Source organism: Silene latifolia, chromosome 1 (genome assembly GCF_048544455.1).
Source record: "Silene latifolia isolate original U9 population chromosome 1, ASM4854445v1, whole genome shotgun sequence".
NCBI classification, from domain to species: domain Eukaryota; kingdom Viridiplantae; phylum Streptophyta; class Magnoliopsida; order Caryophyllales; family Caryophyllaceae; genus Silene; species Silene latifolia.
In genome coordinates this window covers 47,631,032-47,650,219 of record NC_133526.1, presented here as the reverse complement: position 1 = coordinate 47,650,219, position 19,188 = coordinate 47,631,032, and the positions used below count along the sequence as shown (strand labels likewise).

At 38.7% G+C, this 19,188-nt stretch overlaps 1 protein-coding gene across 1 annotated transcript; it reads left to right on the top strand.

The window, feature by feature from the left end:
- Positions 1-621: 621 nt before the first annotated feature.
- On the top strand, positions 622-1,317 carry LOC141645964 (uncharacterized). The gene has a single exon (XM_074454107.1). It carries the CDS (start codon positions 622-624, stop codon positions 1,315-1,317), a length of 696 nt encoding a protein of 231 aa, XP_074310208.1.
- The last annotated feature ends 17,871 nt before the right edge of the window (positions 1,318-19,188 follow it).

The following is a 19,188-nucleotide window of genomic DNA, read 5'->3' as shown; positions in this document are numbered from 1 at the left end:
TGTGGTCAAAGCTAAACAAAAGCAGGCATGGGTACCAAAGATACCTAATGTTGAGGTTCCTGCAAAAGATCCAGTCCAATTTCCTGAACTGGGGGAGCAGTTAAGAGGGAAACAGGTCCAAGGGAGCATCAATGCTACTCCAGCAGCTACCTCCATTCCTGCTTATGTTACTCCTCTCATTACCCTAATGGCATATGTTCAGGGGCCTGTCTTCACACCTGCCAGGGTTGTTACTTGAATTACCAGGCATTAATCCAGGCTTCATGGGGCTAAGGAATGGGGATTTTATGAAGGACTTCAATACTGAAATGTCAGGATGTGCTGAATTGGTTGATAAAGGGGGAGGAGTAGTCTCTCTTCAACCCAATGATTAATTTTGGAACTTGGAATGTCAGGGGTCTAAATAGTGTTAATAAACAGAAGGATGTGAAGTGGTTTCTCCATCAACATGATCTCTATCTATTTGGGCTCCTTGAGACTAGAGTTAAAGCTCAGTCTCAAAATAAAGTAGCAGAAAATGTTTGTTATGGGTGGGATTATACTACCAATATTAACTATCATCAAGGAGGTAGGATCTGATTACTCTGGAAGTCTGCAATTGTGTCTGTTGATGTCATTGAAATGGATGCCCAGTATATCCATACTAGGGTCCTTGATAAGCTGAATAATAATAGTTTTTATGCAACTTTTGTTTATGGTTTCAATAAAATTGAAGATAAAGCCTCTCTTTGGCAGAATCTTATCAGAATGAATGTTCAAGATCCTTGGATCGTAATGGGGGACTTTAATGCTATCATGTATGCTAATGAAAGACTTGGTGGCTTAGTGAAGGATGAAGAAATGGTTCCTTTCCAAGACACAGTTGCTGAATGTGAGTTGCAAGATCTGAAATCTTATGGGGCCTTCTTCACTTGGAACAACAAACAACCTAGTGAGACTAGGGTGTTTAGCAGAATTGACAGGGCCTTGGTAAATGATTGTTGGCTCAATTTATGGAGGGATTATTATGCTAGTTTTACTACTGAAGACTGTCCTTGTATTATCTCATCAGCAAGGAGTCCTGAGGTCAAGAAGAAACCCTTTAAATTTTTTAATATGTGGTGTAGGGATCCTGAGTATCATCAAGTTGTTCAGAATAATTGGAATATTAATATCTATGTCACTGCTATGTTTAGAGTGGTTAAGAGGCTTAAATTACTGAAGAATGCCTTGAAAAGATTGAATGGTTCTTTATTTTCAGATATTGAAAGAAATACTGATGTTGCTTATAAGGTAATGATTCACACTCAACAAGACCTTCAAAAGTCCTTACAATAAGCAGCTTATGGATGTTGAAAGACAAACAAGGGAGTCTTATTATTTGCTAGCTTCTGCAAGGGAGGAGTTTCTCAGGCAGAAAGCCAAATGTGCTTGGGCTAAAGATGGGGATGTCAATTCTGCTATGTTCCATCGAATGATTAAGAAGAGGCAATTGCATAATAAGGTATTGCAGATTCAAGATGCTTCAGGTGCTGCCTGTAAGGAACCTGAAGATATCTTAAATGCTTTCCTTGCATATTATCAGCAGCTCCTAGAAAGTAGTGCTGGTTCTGCAGATGTTATCCAGTATATTCTCACTAATGGTCCAAAAATTGATTGCCAACATTGGGAGGCTATGTGCAGACTTCCTACAGAGGAGGAAATCAGATGTGTTAACTTCTCTATCCCTGATGAGAAAAGCTCTGGCCCTGATGGTTTTAGAAGTAAATTTTTTAAGGCAAGTTGGAGTACTATCAAAGATGATATCTGTGAAGCTGTGCTTGATTTTTTCAAATCTGGTCAACTGCTGAGACAGGTTAACTCTACCAACCTTACCCTTATTCCTAAAGTTGATGAGCCAAAAAGTGTTAAGGAATTCCGTCCTATAGCCTGCTGTAATACCCTTTATAAGATCATTGCTAAACTGTTGTGTGAGAGAATTGCTGAGGTCTTACCATCCATTATTAATCCATCCCAGAGTGCTTTCATCAAAGGAAGAAGTATCTTGGGTAATATCTTGATTACTCAAGACTTGGTGAGACTGTATAGCAGAAAGAGTGCCTCTCCTAGATGTTTGATGAAAATTGACCTTAGGAAGGCATATGATTCTATTGAATGGAAATGTGTGAAGCAAATTATGGATGGCCTAAACTTTCCTCCTAAGTTGACTGAGCTTATTATGCAGTGCATTAGTACCACATCCTATTCCATTTGTTTAAATGGCCAAACTCATGGGTATTTTAAAGGAGAGAGAGGGCTTAGGCAAGGAGATCCTATGTCTCCTTTAATCTTTACACTTTGTATGGAATATTTGTCCAGGTTGATTGAGAAGAGTGTGGGTTTACCTAGATTTAAATTCCATCCTCTGTGCAAAAATTTGAAACTAACTCATTTGATGTTTGTTGATGATTTACTCATCTTTTGCAAAGGGGACCTTAGATCTGTTACTATTTTGATGGAAACTTTTAATATATTCTCTTCTGCCACTGGTTTGAATATTAGCAATGAAAAGTCTGACATCTACTAAATGGTGTTGATCAAGAAGTAGAGAATAATATCTTGAGAACCACAGGTTTCAGAAAAGGTTCTCTCCCTTTTAAGTGCCTGGGTGTTTGCATTTCTCATAAAAGATTATCCAGGATAGACTGTAATATCATTGTGGATAAGATGATCACCAGAATAAGAGGGTGGAATAAGAGGAATATTTCTTATTCTGGCAGACTTGTGCTTGTCAAATTTGTTCTAGCTACCGTTCATACTTATTGGTCTCAACTCTTTGTTTTGCCCACGGGAGTGATGGATAGAATACAAGCACTTTGCAGGAATTTCTTGTGGGAAGATGAAGATACTTATTCAAAAGCTCCACTTGTTGCCAGGTCTGTGATCTGCAAAGACAAGAAAGTTGGGGGTCTGTCTCTGACTGATAATAGAAGTTGGAACATTGCAGCAATAGAGAAGTTGGCTTGGTGGATTCTGACTAAGAAAGACCACCTCTGGATCAAATGGGTGGATAACATATACTTAAAAGGTTTAAACTGGCTGACATATTCTCCTTCTGTTAATAGTTCCTGGGCGTGGAGGAAAATTTGTGAGGTAAAGACTAAGTTCATTGGAGCCTATACTACTGGAATATGGCAAGATAATATCAATCCATATACAATAGCAAAAGGATACAGATGGCTCACACAAACTACTGACCTGAGGGTGAATTGGTATGGTATGGCTTGGAACAAATATAATACTCCTAAGCATTGCTTTATTCTTTGGTTGATGCATAAAGAAAGGCTTCTCACTTCAGACATATTGATGAAAATGGGTATTTGCCAGCATAATCTTTGCTACTTATGTGGTGTTAAGGACGAGTCTCATTTGCATCTGACTTCAGAATGCTCATACACTAAAGCATGATGTCAACAGTTGCAGGATTGGATTGGGGTAGAGGTTTCAGGTTTGCAGACTGGTGTGCTAATTTTGCAGGAGAGATCCCAGTCTTTGCTCATTAGATTGTTGAAAAGTGCTGCAGTAGTAGGAATGTTTTATCATATCTGGATGATCAGGAATACCTGCAGAGTCCAGCATTATGTTAGAAGACCAGGAAAGGTTATACAGGAAGTTTAGAGAGAGGTGAAGCTTCGTTTTCAGGCTGTGTTTGATGGGCAGCTGAAGACTCATGAATTAGATTGGTGTAGGAACCATAATCTTCTTTAGGCTTGGTCTCTTATTGTTGCTGTCATTAGATAGCTTATTGGCGAAACAGGAATGGTTGTATTGGTGATTATACTTCATTCTGATTAATATAATTTCTCACATTTCCACAAAAAAAAAAAAAGAAATAAATGATACAACTTATGACCACTATACTCTTTTAATGAGATGACACTCGGCTCTAAGTCCAAGGCTCATTCCGTCTGCCACATGATACCAACTCAACCTGTACTCAACCTGCTCCCCATATGATCGAAAATATCATATGGATCGACACAGGCCACCCCGGAAAAAGGTGACAATTACACAGACACACAACACGTCAGTTTCAATATATAAATATGAAACACAACATGATAATTAAATATGCAACATGCTAAAGATATAAATGAGATACAATTATACAATTACCATGTTGGTACCGGAACACGCCCAGACGTACTCATAACTACCGGTGTCAGGGACACGTCCACGACACCACGCCTTACCACAAGGTACCGGGACACGCCCAGATGTACCGGGTCGGGAAGCCAACCGGATCCTCTGCCAGACATCGTGTCTCGCCCACATGCGTCCCTCCGTATTGAAGCCATTAATGTGCACATCCCTCTTGGAGTGGGAAGCTCCAAGAGGCGACTCAAGCATAAGACGATCTCCCAACCGTCTTACGTCTCCTCACAACCAAGTACCACCACTAACGACCTCCAATTCAACACAACAATAACCACACATGGAAAATGTAATACAACACCAAATATATGAGTCCTCATGAACTCAATCCCAACATGTTATGGATAACAATTCCTCAAATACCAACATGATGTACAAATCAACTCACACATGTAATGATGATGAAAGACACACAGATATGCACATTAAATATTGAAACCGAGTAGGACAAACCTACCTTTTAGCATTCTTCACAAGCAACTCGAATCCGACTCGATTCCGTCTCATGAAACTGTCTCATCCTATACAACCACACCATGCTATCACAAATACATCTTACACTATTATACTCTATAAAACCCCTTATTATTACCCACTAATTACCTATATTGCATATATTAATTACTAATTAATTACCCAAATCAAAACCCCCAAAGTTAGGGTTTACTATAAGATAAGGAATGTTAGATCTTGACTTACAAGATGGAAAGGATGAGGAATAAGGTGAACAATCCCCTAGAGCAAGCTTGTATCCCACGTAAGTGTGTTGTGAGGGTTTTAAAGAGAAGGGAGAGGATTTGGAGTGTGAAGGAAGAAGATAGAATGAATAAGGATAAAGGTTTAAGATTTCTTATCCCGAATTCTGATCCAGCGCCACTCGATCGAGTGCGAGTCCACTCGATCGAGTGTTACTCACTCGGTCGAGTGCCACTCTGTGACACCCTCATTCATTGCGGAAAAGTAAACACGTAATTCTAGAATAAAACTGCATGGATATGTTTGTAATGGGTTCATTTGGGTAAAAACCTGTAATTTTTAAAACCGAAAACGAAACCTGAACCTGTTATAAAAATATCCAAATGGGAAGGTGTCAAACATGCAAGGTCTAAAATAAATCTCATAAATAAAACATCGCTAAAGTCGCGAAACAAAATTATACAACCCAAATATGAAAAAGGGAGACATATGTCCCTAAAAAGTATATAACATAAAAAGTGTTTAAGGGTCACTATAAAATAAAGCCAATCTAGGTCCCAAGGTTACTTTGCTCGCTAGCTCGTCCATGTACCCCATATATGCATCACCTACTTGTCAATCGCATTTTATACAAATACGAAAGCCACAGTCAGTGGGGAGTAACTCCGAGTTCTCCCAGCCACGAAATGTCATAATTAATATAACATGTAAACATAAGAATATGAATATGAATAACACATAATCTTAGCATATAGATGCTAGACAATCGTGCTTATCATGTGAACAACAATATAACAACACATAGTCCTAGCATGTGAATACTAGACCGACTCATACTACACTATCATGTGAATCACATAACATCCAGGAATCCAAACTCTATCAACCATAGCCGGCTTGCATCTCACCTTCTATGATTCATAGAATCATCAAACAAGAAAGGACAATATATCTAGAGACATGCATAAGTTCTTAGGACGGTCAATAGTCACTCTATAACTCGAGTCTATACCACGAGGTAAGGTAAACACCCTAGTCCTAAACCTGCGCAGACCTAGCGACATGCGGAAAACTACCGCATCCAAGACCCATGATATCAACACATGAGTACCCCTAAGGAGTCCACCAAAGGGTTGGCTAGTACTTAAGCTGACCACATACTTCTAAGAGTACGTCAGGAGGTCATGCCCTAACTTGTATATAAACCCACCAAGCTAAGACACAAAGGCTATTAAGCCGCAAACATATACTCGTCAAAGACTATAATGGCCTATCTATGACGAAGGCCGAAATACTCACCTAGGACCTAGTCCCAGCTTGAATACTTTAGCCCACGCCACACAAGACAAGTAGGACACCCAATTAACCATAAGAGGGGCAAAAAGTCCAAACTTGCACACACAAATGATCATACACACCCTAGTATATGAAAGGCTACGCAAGAGCATATTCAGCTGACGATCCAACAATATCTCCAATATCAATAATAATCCAAATTCCAACTAACCAACAGTACCATAATCCATGAGAACAAGCTAAAATGGCAAAGAGGCAATAAGACTCAAGCATAAGGCATCCAAAGCATCCAACAACCAACATGTGAAATGATAATTACGAATATCAAGGCATAACATAAAACATCCAATAACAACCAATCTCACCTCAAAGACAAATCCTCGACCCGAGTCCCGCGACGGGTCATTGGTCAAATCGAGGCTGACCGGTTAAAACCTAGTTTGAGCAAACTCATTCGGTCAAACTGGCCCAGCTCAGAGTCTTGGCCCATTTTGGCCCAAATCACAACATTCATTACAATATCATTCTCATGCAATATTCCAATTTCTATCATGTGAACACTATCAACATAAAGTAAACCTTCCAACTTACAAAATAACTAATTCCACAAAATTTTCGCATAATAAAATAGCATAAATAACCGTCTCGCACAAGGGTAAACTTTTCTATAAATTTTTAATCGATAAAACGACGCCATTTACTCATACAGACTCCGAATTGAGTGATTCAAGGGGCTAAACCACCTAATTTTTCGATGCCGTTCAATCTGTCATATTTTTGGAAACATTGGAAACCGTCTCGGTCCAGATCGACGCGTTCAGCCAAAACACGGACTTGTCACAACACATAATTCCTCATCCAAATTTGTTCCAAACAATAATATACAAATGGGTAACATAAATTAAACATAAGCATACTCATCTTACTCCATTCATTCATTTATCAACAAGATTGTCTCAAACAACAACAAACAACAACAAACGACAACAAACGACAACAAACAACAACAAACAACAACAAACAACAAATACAACTACTAATGTGACATTAATTCGTCGAGTGACTCGGAATAGTTACCTTAAGCTAGCAAAGAGACAAGTAATAACTTGAGAAAGCTTCTAAAACCCAAAATTACTCTTCATCTTCAACCACATATGAGTCACCTAACTCATATTCAAATTCTGCACCTATAAGAACAACAAAAACACAATTATTAATCTTAAATTCGAAAACCCTAAAAGATGAGTCTTAAAACAAAATTGGGGGAAATGAAAATAAAGCTTACTAGGAGATGAGGAATGAAAAGAGGATTCCAAATATATAAGTCTTATGCAAATTGGTGGAGAAATGAAGGATTTATGAAGGATTTAGGGTTTGTAAGGAAGTTATTTTGATGGGTTTTTGGTGTTTGAGAGAAGGAGGAGATAGATTGAGAATGGAGGAAATGAAAATTGGAAGAGGAGGTAAAAGGAGGGTGATGGGCGGTCCAAATGGGCATGGGAAGTGGTCAATTGTTTACGTTTTGGGGTTTGTTTCGACGGTAATTAGAAGTATTCGTCGAACGCGATTTCCGAGAATATTAAAGTTCTTAAACACGATTTTACTAAAAGATTAAGTACTCATATGCCCAATATCCAAACTCGTTTACCCAACGACCGTAAGAAATGGGAAAATCCCAATTTTACGACTTTTATCAGAAATCTATTTTATCAAAGGAAAGGGTTTAAATATAGTTTAAATCACTTTTAAACATTTCTAAACTATCAAAAATAATTACATTTCTTCAAAATAAAATAAGATTATATTTTATCAAATAAATTTTATTTCAAATAAATTAATATTAAATTAAAATAGATTAAAATATTACTTTTAAATTATAATAAAGGTCTTCAAATTTACGGGGTGTTACACACTCACCCGATCGAGTGACCGACCACTCGATCGGGTAAAGGCTTTACTCGGTCCACTACAGCCATGCTAGGTCTAGTCTAGGTCACACTTGGTCTAGTGTACAGTTATACTTTCACTCTCGAGTACATCTTATCTCGTCCAATGGTCCTCTCACGCATCCCAAGTTACATTTGTGGGTCCCAAAAGGTACGGGTATTACAGGCAAAGCGCCCTGGTTTAGGGGTTCGGGGACGCAACGTGGTCGCCGATGGGGGTTCGGGGTAACCTAAACGGTCTATGTCATCTATATTGGGATACGATCTGTCTTGGGTCTTATTAGGTCATTCTGTATTAGGTCTTAGAGAGTATTATATAAAATCTCTAAGCCTCTCCCTAGCAGCCATGCTTATCGTACCGTCTGAATCTGTAATCTGAAAACTCACACATACATTAATAAAACTCTCTCCCTGCTAGCTAACATATTATTAGTGAAACACGTAAATCTGTGGGTTGCTTTCTTTATTGTTCTTTATTTATTTTCTTGCTTCTGCTATAACAAAGAAGACAAATGTCACTTCATCCCTGCTTCCTCTTCTACAAATTGCCAACGACAATTAGGCAGTTGCTCTCCACGATCACCTTGTTTTCCCATCTTTTCTTCCTTCTTGGACGCCATGTAATATCGCCATCGTCATCGCCCCACCATCTTGGCTCCATCATTTCTTGTCCCTGCACCACCATCCCCACGACACCTTTCCTTACTCATTATTTTAATTATTGATCTTCCTAACATTTCTCTATGTTCAATTTAATGAGCAAATTGAGTACAAGTAGTAAGAATTCTCTTATCTTAATTGTGAAATTGAGAGTTTGATTCTACCCACATCATAGTGCCCTCGTTTAAAAAAAACAATTCTATTTGAAACCCATCATATGTAGGTCTTTCATAGGAATTCGAGTGTGTACAAGAAAGGTACAAAAATACCTATTTTTGTTTGCTCCATAATTCCTAGAGGTTAACGTGCCCCTCACATTGGGATACAGAAGGAAATGATTCATCTAATGACTTGCTAAACAAAGATTAAAATATTTGTGCATTTTAAATCTATAATTAAACTGTACAATCATAGTGGGCATTTTAGATTATTATAGCCTAGAAGACCTTATTATGGTAATAAGAAAAGGAGCATGATAAAGTGATAGTGGAAATTTAATGGTTGAAAGCTAATGTTGAGTTGACCTTCCGTATTATGTTAAGAATGTGCATTACTCAGCATTAGTACCAACATATAACAACAATGTTGCATTATAATTTTATGATTTCTATCACTTTAAATCCCAAACAAAAGATGTTTGTGCCATTACATGTCTATGAGTCTAACCAATAAAATTCCAATATCATATAGTCCGTAAACAACTGAAAAGGTCTTAAACTAGTGGTTAAGACTAAGGTATCGTGACAGTATGTCACAGATTTGAATTCCCCTCCCCCTCATATGTACTGACTTTGCACCACATTTAATACCAAAAGAAAAATACTCCGTAAACAAGACATTATCGTATCCATCCCTCTTCTGCTAGCTGGTCTAAGACATAATATGAAATGGTTCAACGGCTTCCCTAGCTATGAGACCACATTGATTCAAACATAGTGATTGGCGTTAAACAGCAACAAGTCTGACCCTTAACATCCAAGGGCTATCCTGGAGGAGGAAGGATAGACCTTGGCTAAGAGCGATAGTCTATCCTCCCTCGAAACATTATCCTAGGAGTCTTGACAATGTTGAAAAGGTTTTTGAAGCCATTCTCCAAGACATTAGTGAAATTGTTGTAAAGGTGGTGAATTAGGAAGACAATTGTTTATTGTAAAAACCGTCTTTTCTTCCCTCATGGCCTCATTGTGATCAATTTTGGAAAATGATATTTATCTGTTTTTTCACTGCTAAAGGTAAAACAATTGGTTATGTTTGTCTAAAAACGAAAACAGGTTAAATAGCATCCAGTTATTGGATAGATTACAATTTTTTTTATAGTTCTTAGACTTTATGCTTTTCTCTCATCTATTTTATATAACCCGTTTTAAGTTTAAGACGGATATGCTCATCTTAAACAAGAATTTTTGAAGTAAAATTATGAGTCTAAGTTTAGCAAGTGTGAAGAAATCCAAAATCCCACATTTAAGGGTTGTCCCACATTGATAAAAAAGAGAAAAATTACCACTTTATAAGACAAGGGGCTACTCCCTCTACTGCTAATTGGTTTTAGAGTGGAACTCTCTTAGGCATGTCTTGTGGACTCTTTCTCCTCCATTTGGGTGCAGCCCAGACCCGTTGTTGAATTTAACATGGTATCAGAGCCCATGGTTATGTAACCTGGGTTTCATGGGCCAAAGTTTGCAGTCGGACGAGCAAAGTTGCTCAGTTGAATTTGTACGGTCTGAGTTAATACTGGACCATGTTTGTAGAGCTGGAATTTGTACGGTCTGAGTTAATACTGGGCCATGTTTGTAGAGCTGGACGAGCAAAGTTGCTTAGTTGAATAAATTTGTCTAGTCTGTGTGAAAAGTGGGTCTCACATGTGAGAGGAGTGTGAAGAAACCCAAAGTTCCACATGTGAGGGTTGTCCCACATTGATAAAAGAGGAGAAGAAATACCACTTTATAAAGATGAGGGGCTACTCTCTCTATTATCAATTGGTTTTAAAGTAAAACCCTCTGAGACTTGTATTGTGAACTCTTTCTCTTCCATTTAGATACGATCTAGACCCGTTGTTAAATTTAATAACAAGCCAAAATGGTTGCATATAGATTAGCTCAGCGAGCTAAGCACATGTAACTTTGCATTTCCTATTTTCATGTCATTGAGACATAGGATCTCAAGTTTCTCAACTCTTAGTAGTCGAAATTTAGTGCGTCTTGCTTCAGACGGGGCTTTTTGGTCTGAAATAATAAGACGGGATTTTGTAACCATTTTACAGTTAAATGTGACCACTATTGAAAAATCAGTTACCATAAGTGTTGGGGCTGGTGTCCTTTACAGTTAGTGCAAGGACTTATAAATCTCTAAAAGGATCAAAGGGTATACTTTTGTATCATAATCAGTTGGTCCACGTTTATCAATAACGGTTGGCTTGCTAGATAAGTTTGACGTTATTGTCATACAGATGGCGGTGATCAACTGGTCCCTAAAAGTCACACCTATAGGATACGTTTGAGAGATGTGACGGTATGAAAATACAGTCATGTAGATGCCAAATTTGACTAACCAGTTAGTCTGAGTTATTTGACTAATAATTAGTCAAAATGTGATGTTGAGATATTTTATTTAATACGGATTAAATAATAATGGCTAAGGCGAATTAAGCAGTTAATTCGTAAATTGAATATAAGCGTTTTATATTTAATTAAATGTATATTGAATATAATTATACAATATCGTCTTTGTCGGACATGTATTAATATTTCAACTAATCCGTATTATTAGTTGATGCTTTAATAACCGATAACCGATGACGATTTATAATGAAACCGCGTCATATACATTTAGTAATTTGGATTCGGACCACGAGTTTAAATGAAGAGGAAATGGAAAAGCCCATTTCTCCTCTCCTCACTCGGTTTGGCCGAAATTAGGAGAACAAAAGGAGAGCCTCTCCTCTTTGTTAACCTAATCATAATCATTTGCAAAAAATTAGGGTTTTGAGAAACATTTCTCTCAAAACTTTAGATCTCACATCTAAACAAAACTTACATAACAATCCTCTCAATATTGCAAGGCAATTAGAGGATTCATTCTAGCACAAGGGCATTTCTCGGACGATCTTGGGTGCATCATTTAGGAGGAGATCTACTTTGATCTCTCATTGCCAATTTGCACTAGGACCGAAGGTTATTCCTTGATCTTTATCGTTTCATTGTTGTTTTTCGTTTATGACAATAAATTGCATATAAAATTTGCGTTATAATCCTATAATTAAAGGGTTTTATACGGATATTACCCTACAAGTGGTATCAGAGCGAGTCCACGTAAATTTTCTATGTGTTTTTCATCAAACGAAATGGATCGATTAATTTTTGTTGCAAAAAATTCCACACGGCTGATATTTTTTTTTTCTGTTGCACGGTTGTTTTTTTTCTTGGAAACCGTGTCCTTATTTTTACACGGCTGTTTTTCTTGAAATTTCGTGCCTTTTGTTTTGTTATCGTTTTGATCTTTGCATATTATTTTGTAATCGATATTCATTGTAATATGTTAAAGATCTATCAATTGCTATTTCATTTCTATACAGATTAGGTGATATCGCAATTGGTTTTTATCAAATCGATAATTTTTGCTTAAAAATGATAAAACCGTGTGGCTGTCGAAGGTCTCGACATTTTTATATGTCTCGGCTTGTTTTTTGCTTTGGGAACCGTGTCCAGTTTACACGGTTGCATTGTTGACGTTTTGTTCCTTTTGTTCTTTGAGTATTGTTGTTTTAATCGATAATTATAACAATATGTGAAGATCATATCAATTGTAGTTTTGTTTTACATACGAATTATGTTCGTTTTACAATTGGTTTTAACAAATCGTTTTGGTTTGGTTTGATGAGGCTCTCGGTTTTGAGCCGATTTTTTTTTTTTTGGGCTGTTTTGATGCTCTCGGCATTTCTGCATAAAAAAAAAAAAAAAAAAAATTTCTGGGTACTGTTCACGCCCAGCAGTGAAGAAAAAAAAAATTTGTTTTTTTTTTTTTTTTCTTCGGCCAATTTTGCATAATACGGATTTATGCACTCGCTTGATAGTGAAACGGTTCACCCACGAACAATTTAGTTACTTTAAAACGATTTAAAGTAACGGATTATCATGAATTAAAATTAAGTTGATGAAGTTTTTTTTTGTCACATAATTTTAATTGTTAAAAGGTGGTTTGGATAATTTAACATAATTACGGAATTATGTCACGAATCAATTTAATTTAGTTGATGCATTTCATTTATCGTTTTTGATTATTTTGAATGCTTTTAATTACGTATTTATTTATTTTTGCAAACGGTTGTAACTTAGTGTGGCCTTAGTAGAACGTGTTACCGTAATGATGGAACACGGTCTTGGTTGTATTTTGAGATCTCGTATCTCTCTTTTTATTTCTTTTAATTACAGTTTTTATTTAGAATGTAAATAGGTTTACATTTTGTAAATTTTAAATTGTAATTTTTGAGAAGACCAAAGATGGAGACCGGATGCTCACTCCCGCTACTTGGATCAAGATGGAACATCAAGACAAGCTTCTCGTGTCCAACGGTGGATTCCAAAGTTGTTTTATGTTCTTTTTATTAGGATAGGCCACACTAGGATTTTTATTTACGTATTGCATTCTTTTATTTATTTTTCGTAACGATAATATGCATCATATTCCGCCTAAAAACCAAACCACCTAATTATTGCATGAAAACTGACACATATAGAGGTCACGAGTTAGTTTTCTTTGACATTCTTATGTCACATGTTTTTAAGCCATCACCCAAATTAATTCATTCTCGCAGACGCTAGTTATTCGTTCACTTAAAATGAATTAAAACTGAGATGATGGGATCTTCCTCGTATAAACAAAAATTGAGAACGGTCTTTATAGGTCAAACTCCAATGAGTCCCTTCTTCGTCGGTAGGCATAATATGACCCCTTCTACGTCGGGTAAGTTGGAACCGATTGACCTATTTTATCTCAACGCTATGGTCACTCGTACGATCCTGTGATCATGGTGGACTATAGATAGGATTTACGGAAATCTATCGACCAAGAATTCTTACGGAAGAATTAGCTAAACAGTTGGCTTATCAATTTACAGAAATTGAGTCTTGGGATCACTTGTATTATTCTTGAGGGAGATCAGTTATGCAAGTGCCATGAGTCTACACGTTAAAATGAATTTTAAATAGACTTAAATCACCTCGATGAGTTGCTTATTTCGTTTTTGTTTTTCTTTCTTTTTCAGTGTAGAACACGATCTATTTAATCGCTATAACAAATGGTGGTCCTACTAACGACCCAATGCCAAGTGCCACATTGGACCGTGAGTCCTGGCTTCGGATCTTCATGAATCGGATGAATCGGTCTACTCGATCGAAGAATGATGGATCAAACTTCGCGGATTGGGAGGCGGCATTACGGAATCTGCGCGCACATCGACGGAAGCTCAAATATCTATTAGAGCCCATCCCGGCAAACCCAGGTCCCACGGCTAGAGCTAATGAAATCGCCAAGTTTAACGATTTCTGTATGGAAGCGGGTGCGATTAAAAACGTACTCATTTTTGCAATGGAACCCAATTTGCAGAAACGCTTCATAGCCCATGGTGCAAACAAGATTTTCACCACGCTCACTAAGGAATTCTCGAAAGCACCGAGAATCGTGACCTATGAGCATACCACTCGCTTCTTTGATGCGAGACTCCAGAAGGGCCAACCAGTTAGCCCACACATTCTCAGCATGATTGAGAATGTCGAGAAGCTGGAGACCTTTGATTGTAAAATCAGCGAGAACATCGTGATTGACCGCATGCTTCATTCACTCCACGATGGTTTTGCGCTCTTTAGAGCGAATTACTATATGAATGATTTGAAGAAAAGCCTCCATGAACTGCACTCCCTTCTCGTACAGACCGAGAAGGACATGAAGTTCAGTGGGAGCATGAAACAAGATGTTCTCGTTGTGTCAAACAAGGGCAAGGGTAAGGGCAAAGTTCAGCCAAGCCTAGCAGTAGGCAAACCGAAGTTTAAGAAGTCGGGTCCAGGTAAGAGTGGGCCTGGTGAGTCGAGCACCTCATCAGGCGCGACAAAGAGCAAGAATGAAAACATGGAATGCCAACATTGCCACAAGACTGGGCATTGGAGGCGTACATGTCCTGTTTATCATGAGGACTTAAAGGCAGGTCGCGTTAAACCTGTTGGTATGTCTTCTTCTTCTACTTTTATTCATATGATTGAGATTAACCACGCAAGTTACGGAACTTGGGTACTAGATACTGGTTGTGGTTCTCATTTGTGTAATCATGTGCGGGGGCTCAAACATCGAACCCCTCGTAAAGGGTGAGGTGGACTGCGTGTCGGGAATGGAGCACGAGTGGTTGGCGCGTCTCAAGGGGAACATATGTGATCCACTTCCGAGCGAATTTGAGTTATTTTTATATAACTGCTATTATGTACCCAGTCTTTCCAAAAACATTATTTCAGTTTCTGCACTTGACAAACTTGGATTTTCATTTGTAATAGAGAATAATACTTGCATTTTCTCATTACACGATATGATTTATGGCAAGGCAGTCTCCATGAACGCAATTTATGTTTTAGATCAGACCACTAAAATATTACACGTAATGAATAAAAGGTTAAAGGTTGGTGACAAAGATCAAACGTATCTATGGCACTGCCGTATGGGACACATTAATGAGAAACGCGTAAAACAGCTCATCAAAAATGGAGCTATCTCGGCCTTTGATTTTCAATCATTTGGCACGTGTGAATCATGTCTCATCGGTAAGATGACTCGTATTTCCTTCAAAGGTGTTGGAATGCGCTGGCGACCTATTAGGACTCATACACACGGATGTATGTGGACCTATGTCAATCACCGCACGAGAAGGCTATAGGTATTTCATCACTTTCACGGACGATTTAAGTAGATATGGCTATGTCTACTTAATGAAGCATAAAAGTGAATCCTTTGAGAAATTCAAAGAATACCAGAATAGGGTACAGAACCTATTGGGTAGAAAGATTAAAACACTACGTTCAGATCGTGGTGGCGAGTATCTTTCTCACGAGTTTGATCAACACCTTAAAGACTGTGGGATTGCCTTACAGTTAACTCCACCTGGAACACCTCAATTGAATGGTGTGTCCGAACGGAGAAATCGAACACTGCTTGATATGGTTCGATCCATGATGAGTCACACGGTTTTACCTGATTCATTATGGGGTTATGCTCTTTTGTCAGCCGCTCTAATACTTAACCGAAGTCCGTCTAAAGCTGTTGACAAGACTCCATATGAACTATGGAAGGGAACGGTCCCTAACTTGTCCTTTATACGGGTTTGGGGCTGCGAGGCTTATGTCAAGTGGAGACACGAGGATAAGCTCGGCCCGCGATCGGTCAAGACATACTTTATAGGTTATCCTAAAGGAACACTTGGTCATTACTTCTATTCACCAACCGAACAACGTGTTTTTGTTGCGGCTAGTGCGACATTCTTAGAGAAGGAATTTCTCGAGAATGCAAAGAGTGATAGAAGCTTCGAACTGTCGGAGATTCCAGAACCAAGTACCGAGCAACCATTGGAGGAACCAGTTCCTTCAATCCCGGCTGCGGTTAACATTCCTGAGGAACCTAGAAGGTCGGGAAGAGTCTCTATTCCTCCGGACAGATACATTGGAATGGTCGAGGAACATGACATAGATGACATTCTACTCTTAACGAGTAGTGAACCCGCAACCTATAAAGGTGCCATGACTAGTTCTGACTCAAAGCTATGGCTTGAGGCCATGCAATCCGAGATGGACTCCATGTATGAGAACAACGTGTGGGATCTTGTTGACTTACCTGCTAAGGTTCGTCCCCTTCAATGCAAATGGCTTTACAAGATAAAGCATTCTGTGGAAGGTCAATAAGATATCTACAAAGCACGACTAGTTGCTAAAGGTTTCACCCAAGTGCCAGGTTTGCACTACGATGAAATTTTTGCACCCGTAGTCATGCTGCGTTCCATTCGGATTATCTTAGCGATTGCCGCTTTTCATAACTATGAAATTTGGCAGATGGATGTGAAAACCGCCTTCTTAAACGGTTTTTTGGAGGAAGAGTTGTACATGGTACAACCCGAAGGTTTCATCGATCCAGAACATCCTAAGAAAGTGTGCAAGCTTAAGCGTTCCATTTATGGACTTAAGCAAGCATCTCGGAGTTGGAATCATCGCTTCGACCAAGTGATAAAAGAAAATGGATTTACTCGATCGGTCGAGGAACCATGTCTATATATCAAGTCGAGTGGGAGCAAGATTGTCTTCCTAATATTGTATGTTGACGACATACTCCTGATTGGGAATGACATACCTCTCTTAACTTCGGTGAAAGTATGGTTGAAAAACCATTTCCAGATGAAAGATCTGGGAGAGGCACAAAGAATTCTGGGCATCCGTATCTATCGAGATAGATCACGACGGATGTTATCTCTCAGTCAGGAGTCTTACATAGACAAAGTCCTAGAGAGATTCAGCATGACTAACTCCAAGAAGGGGTTTCTTCCTATGGCTCCAGGGGTGCATTTGAGCAAGTCTCAGGCACCAGAGACACCGGAAGAGAAAGAGCGCATGACACGGATTCCTTATGCTTCGGCTATAGGATCAATCATGTATGCCATGATATGCACACGTCCCGACGTGGCATATGCATTGAGTATGACAAGTCGATTCCAACAGCATCCAGGTGAATCACATTGGCTGGCTGTCAAGAACATTCTTAAGTACCTACGGAGGACTAAAGATTGGGCATTGACTTATGGAGGCCCTCAAAAGCTATGCGCAACCGGTTACGTTCTGTGATTCTAGCTTCCAAACGGATCGAGATGACTCGAAATCTCAGTCTGGATTCGTTTTTACTCTTAATGGCGCTGATCAATGGAAGAGTTCCAAACAAACTATTACAGCAGATTCTACGACTGAGTCCGAGTACTATGCCGCGTCTGAAGCTACAAAGGAAGCGATATGGATGCGTCAATTCTTACATGGACTATCCGTAGTACCTAGTTCGAATGACCTGATAACCATCTATTGCGACAATAGTGGTACCATCTTCCAAGCTAAGGAGCCTAAGTCTAGCAACAAGTCTAGACATGTACAACAGAAAGCTCATCTAATACGAGATTACGTGGAGCAAAAGGAAGTAGTGATAGAAAAGATTGCTACAGATGATAACATAGCAGATCCTCTCACTAAACCATTACGACAAGATAAGCATGAAGGGCACGTCAATTCCATGGGAATTAAACGTGTTCCTAAGTTGTAGTACTCTTTTATGGATTAGATTCATCCTCTTTTGTACTCTATACGACATCATCGTTTTGATATTTTATATATTTTGTTTTTCATGTGGATTTGTACGACAAATTTTGAACACCACAAAGTGAACTGAACAAACATTATATTTTTTTTGGTCCTTAATTGCCCACATGAGCTGATAACTCTGGCAATTATTTTGTGACGTTGGTTGATGGTGGGTTCAACGAGCCATAAGTCAACCGGTTGACTGACCAATCACAGAGGCGATTTATACGGATATTTCGTAGGACACAATTGTGACATCGACGTGGAGTCCTAAATGTTTTATAACATTCGGTGCCGGTCGTGGATAGGACCTCCATGGTGATCCTAAGAGTCGATTCTTTTGACTATCGACTGTCTCTTGAGACTAAGGCGGATTTTGGGTGACTTTGGTTTCTTTCTCACGGTCATCCGTAACAGGGGGCCAAGTAGATTTTTTTCCGGGTCATTTCATGTTGTGCTTAGATCGGCAGGAGTCGAGTTGAAGGAAATATTCAGCCTTTATCAGGTACTCGATATTTCTCGGGGCCACTCGAGGAGTCAGAATCGAAATGCATGGCCATGCTCGAATACGAATTCGTTTTATCAGTTAAGTTACTCTCTAGTCGGGAAACCACTCTTGATACTGATCGATTGTAAAATACGACCTTTGCGGATCCGGATCTGCAAATTGTTTTACATTGAGTGGGAGAAATTTTAAATGAATATGAGAATCGGTTATCGCACATACACTTGTACGGACAAGTGGGAGTTTGTTGAGCTGTGTCCTCCGGTTAGTGCGGATAACGTCATTGCACATACACTTGTACGGACAAGTGGGAGCTTGTTGGGGCTGGTGTCCTTTACAGTTAGTGCAAGGACTTATAAATCTCTAAAAGGATCAAAGGGTATACTTTTGTATCATAATAAGTTGGTCCACGTTTATCAATAACGGTTGGCTTGCTAGATAAGTTTGACGTTATTGTCATACAGATGGCGGTGATCAACTGGTCCCTAAAAGTCACACCTATAGGATACGTTTGAGAGATGTGACGGTATGAAAATACTGTCATGTAGAT

What these genes read in the sequence shown, in the direction of transcription:
- LOC141645964 (XM_074454107.1), top strand. Translation starts at nt 622, where the DNA reads ATGGATGCCCAGTATATCCATACTAGGGTCCTTGATAAGCTGAATAAT.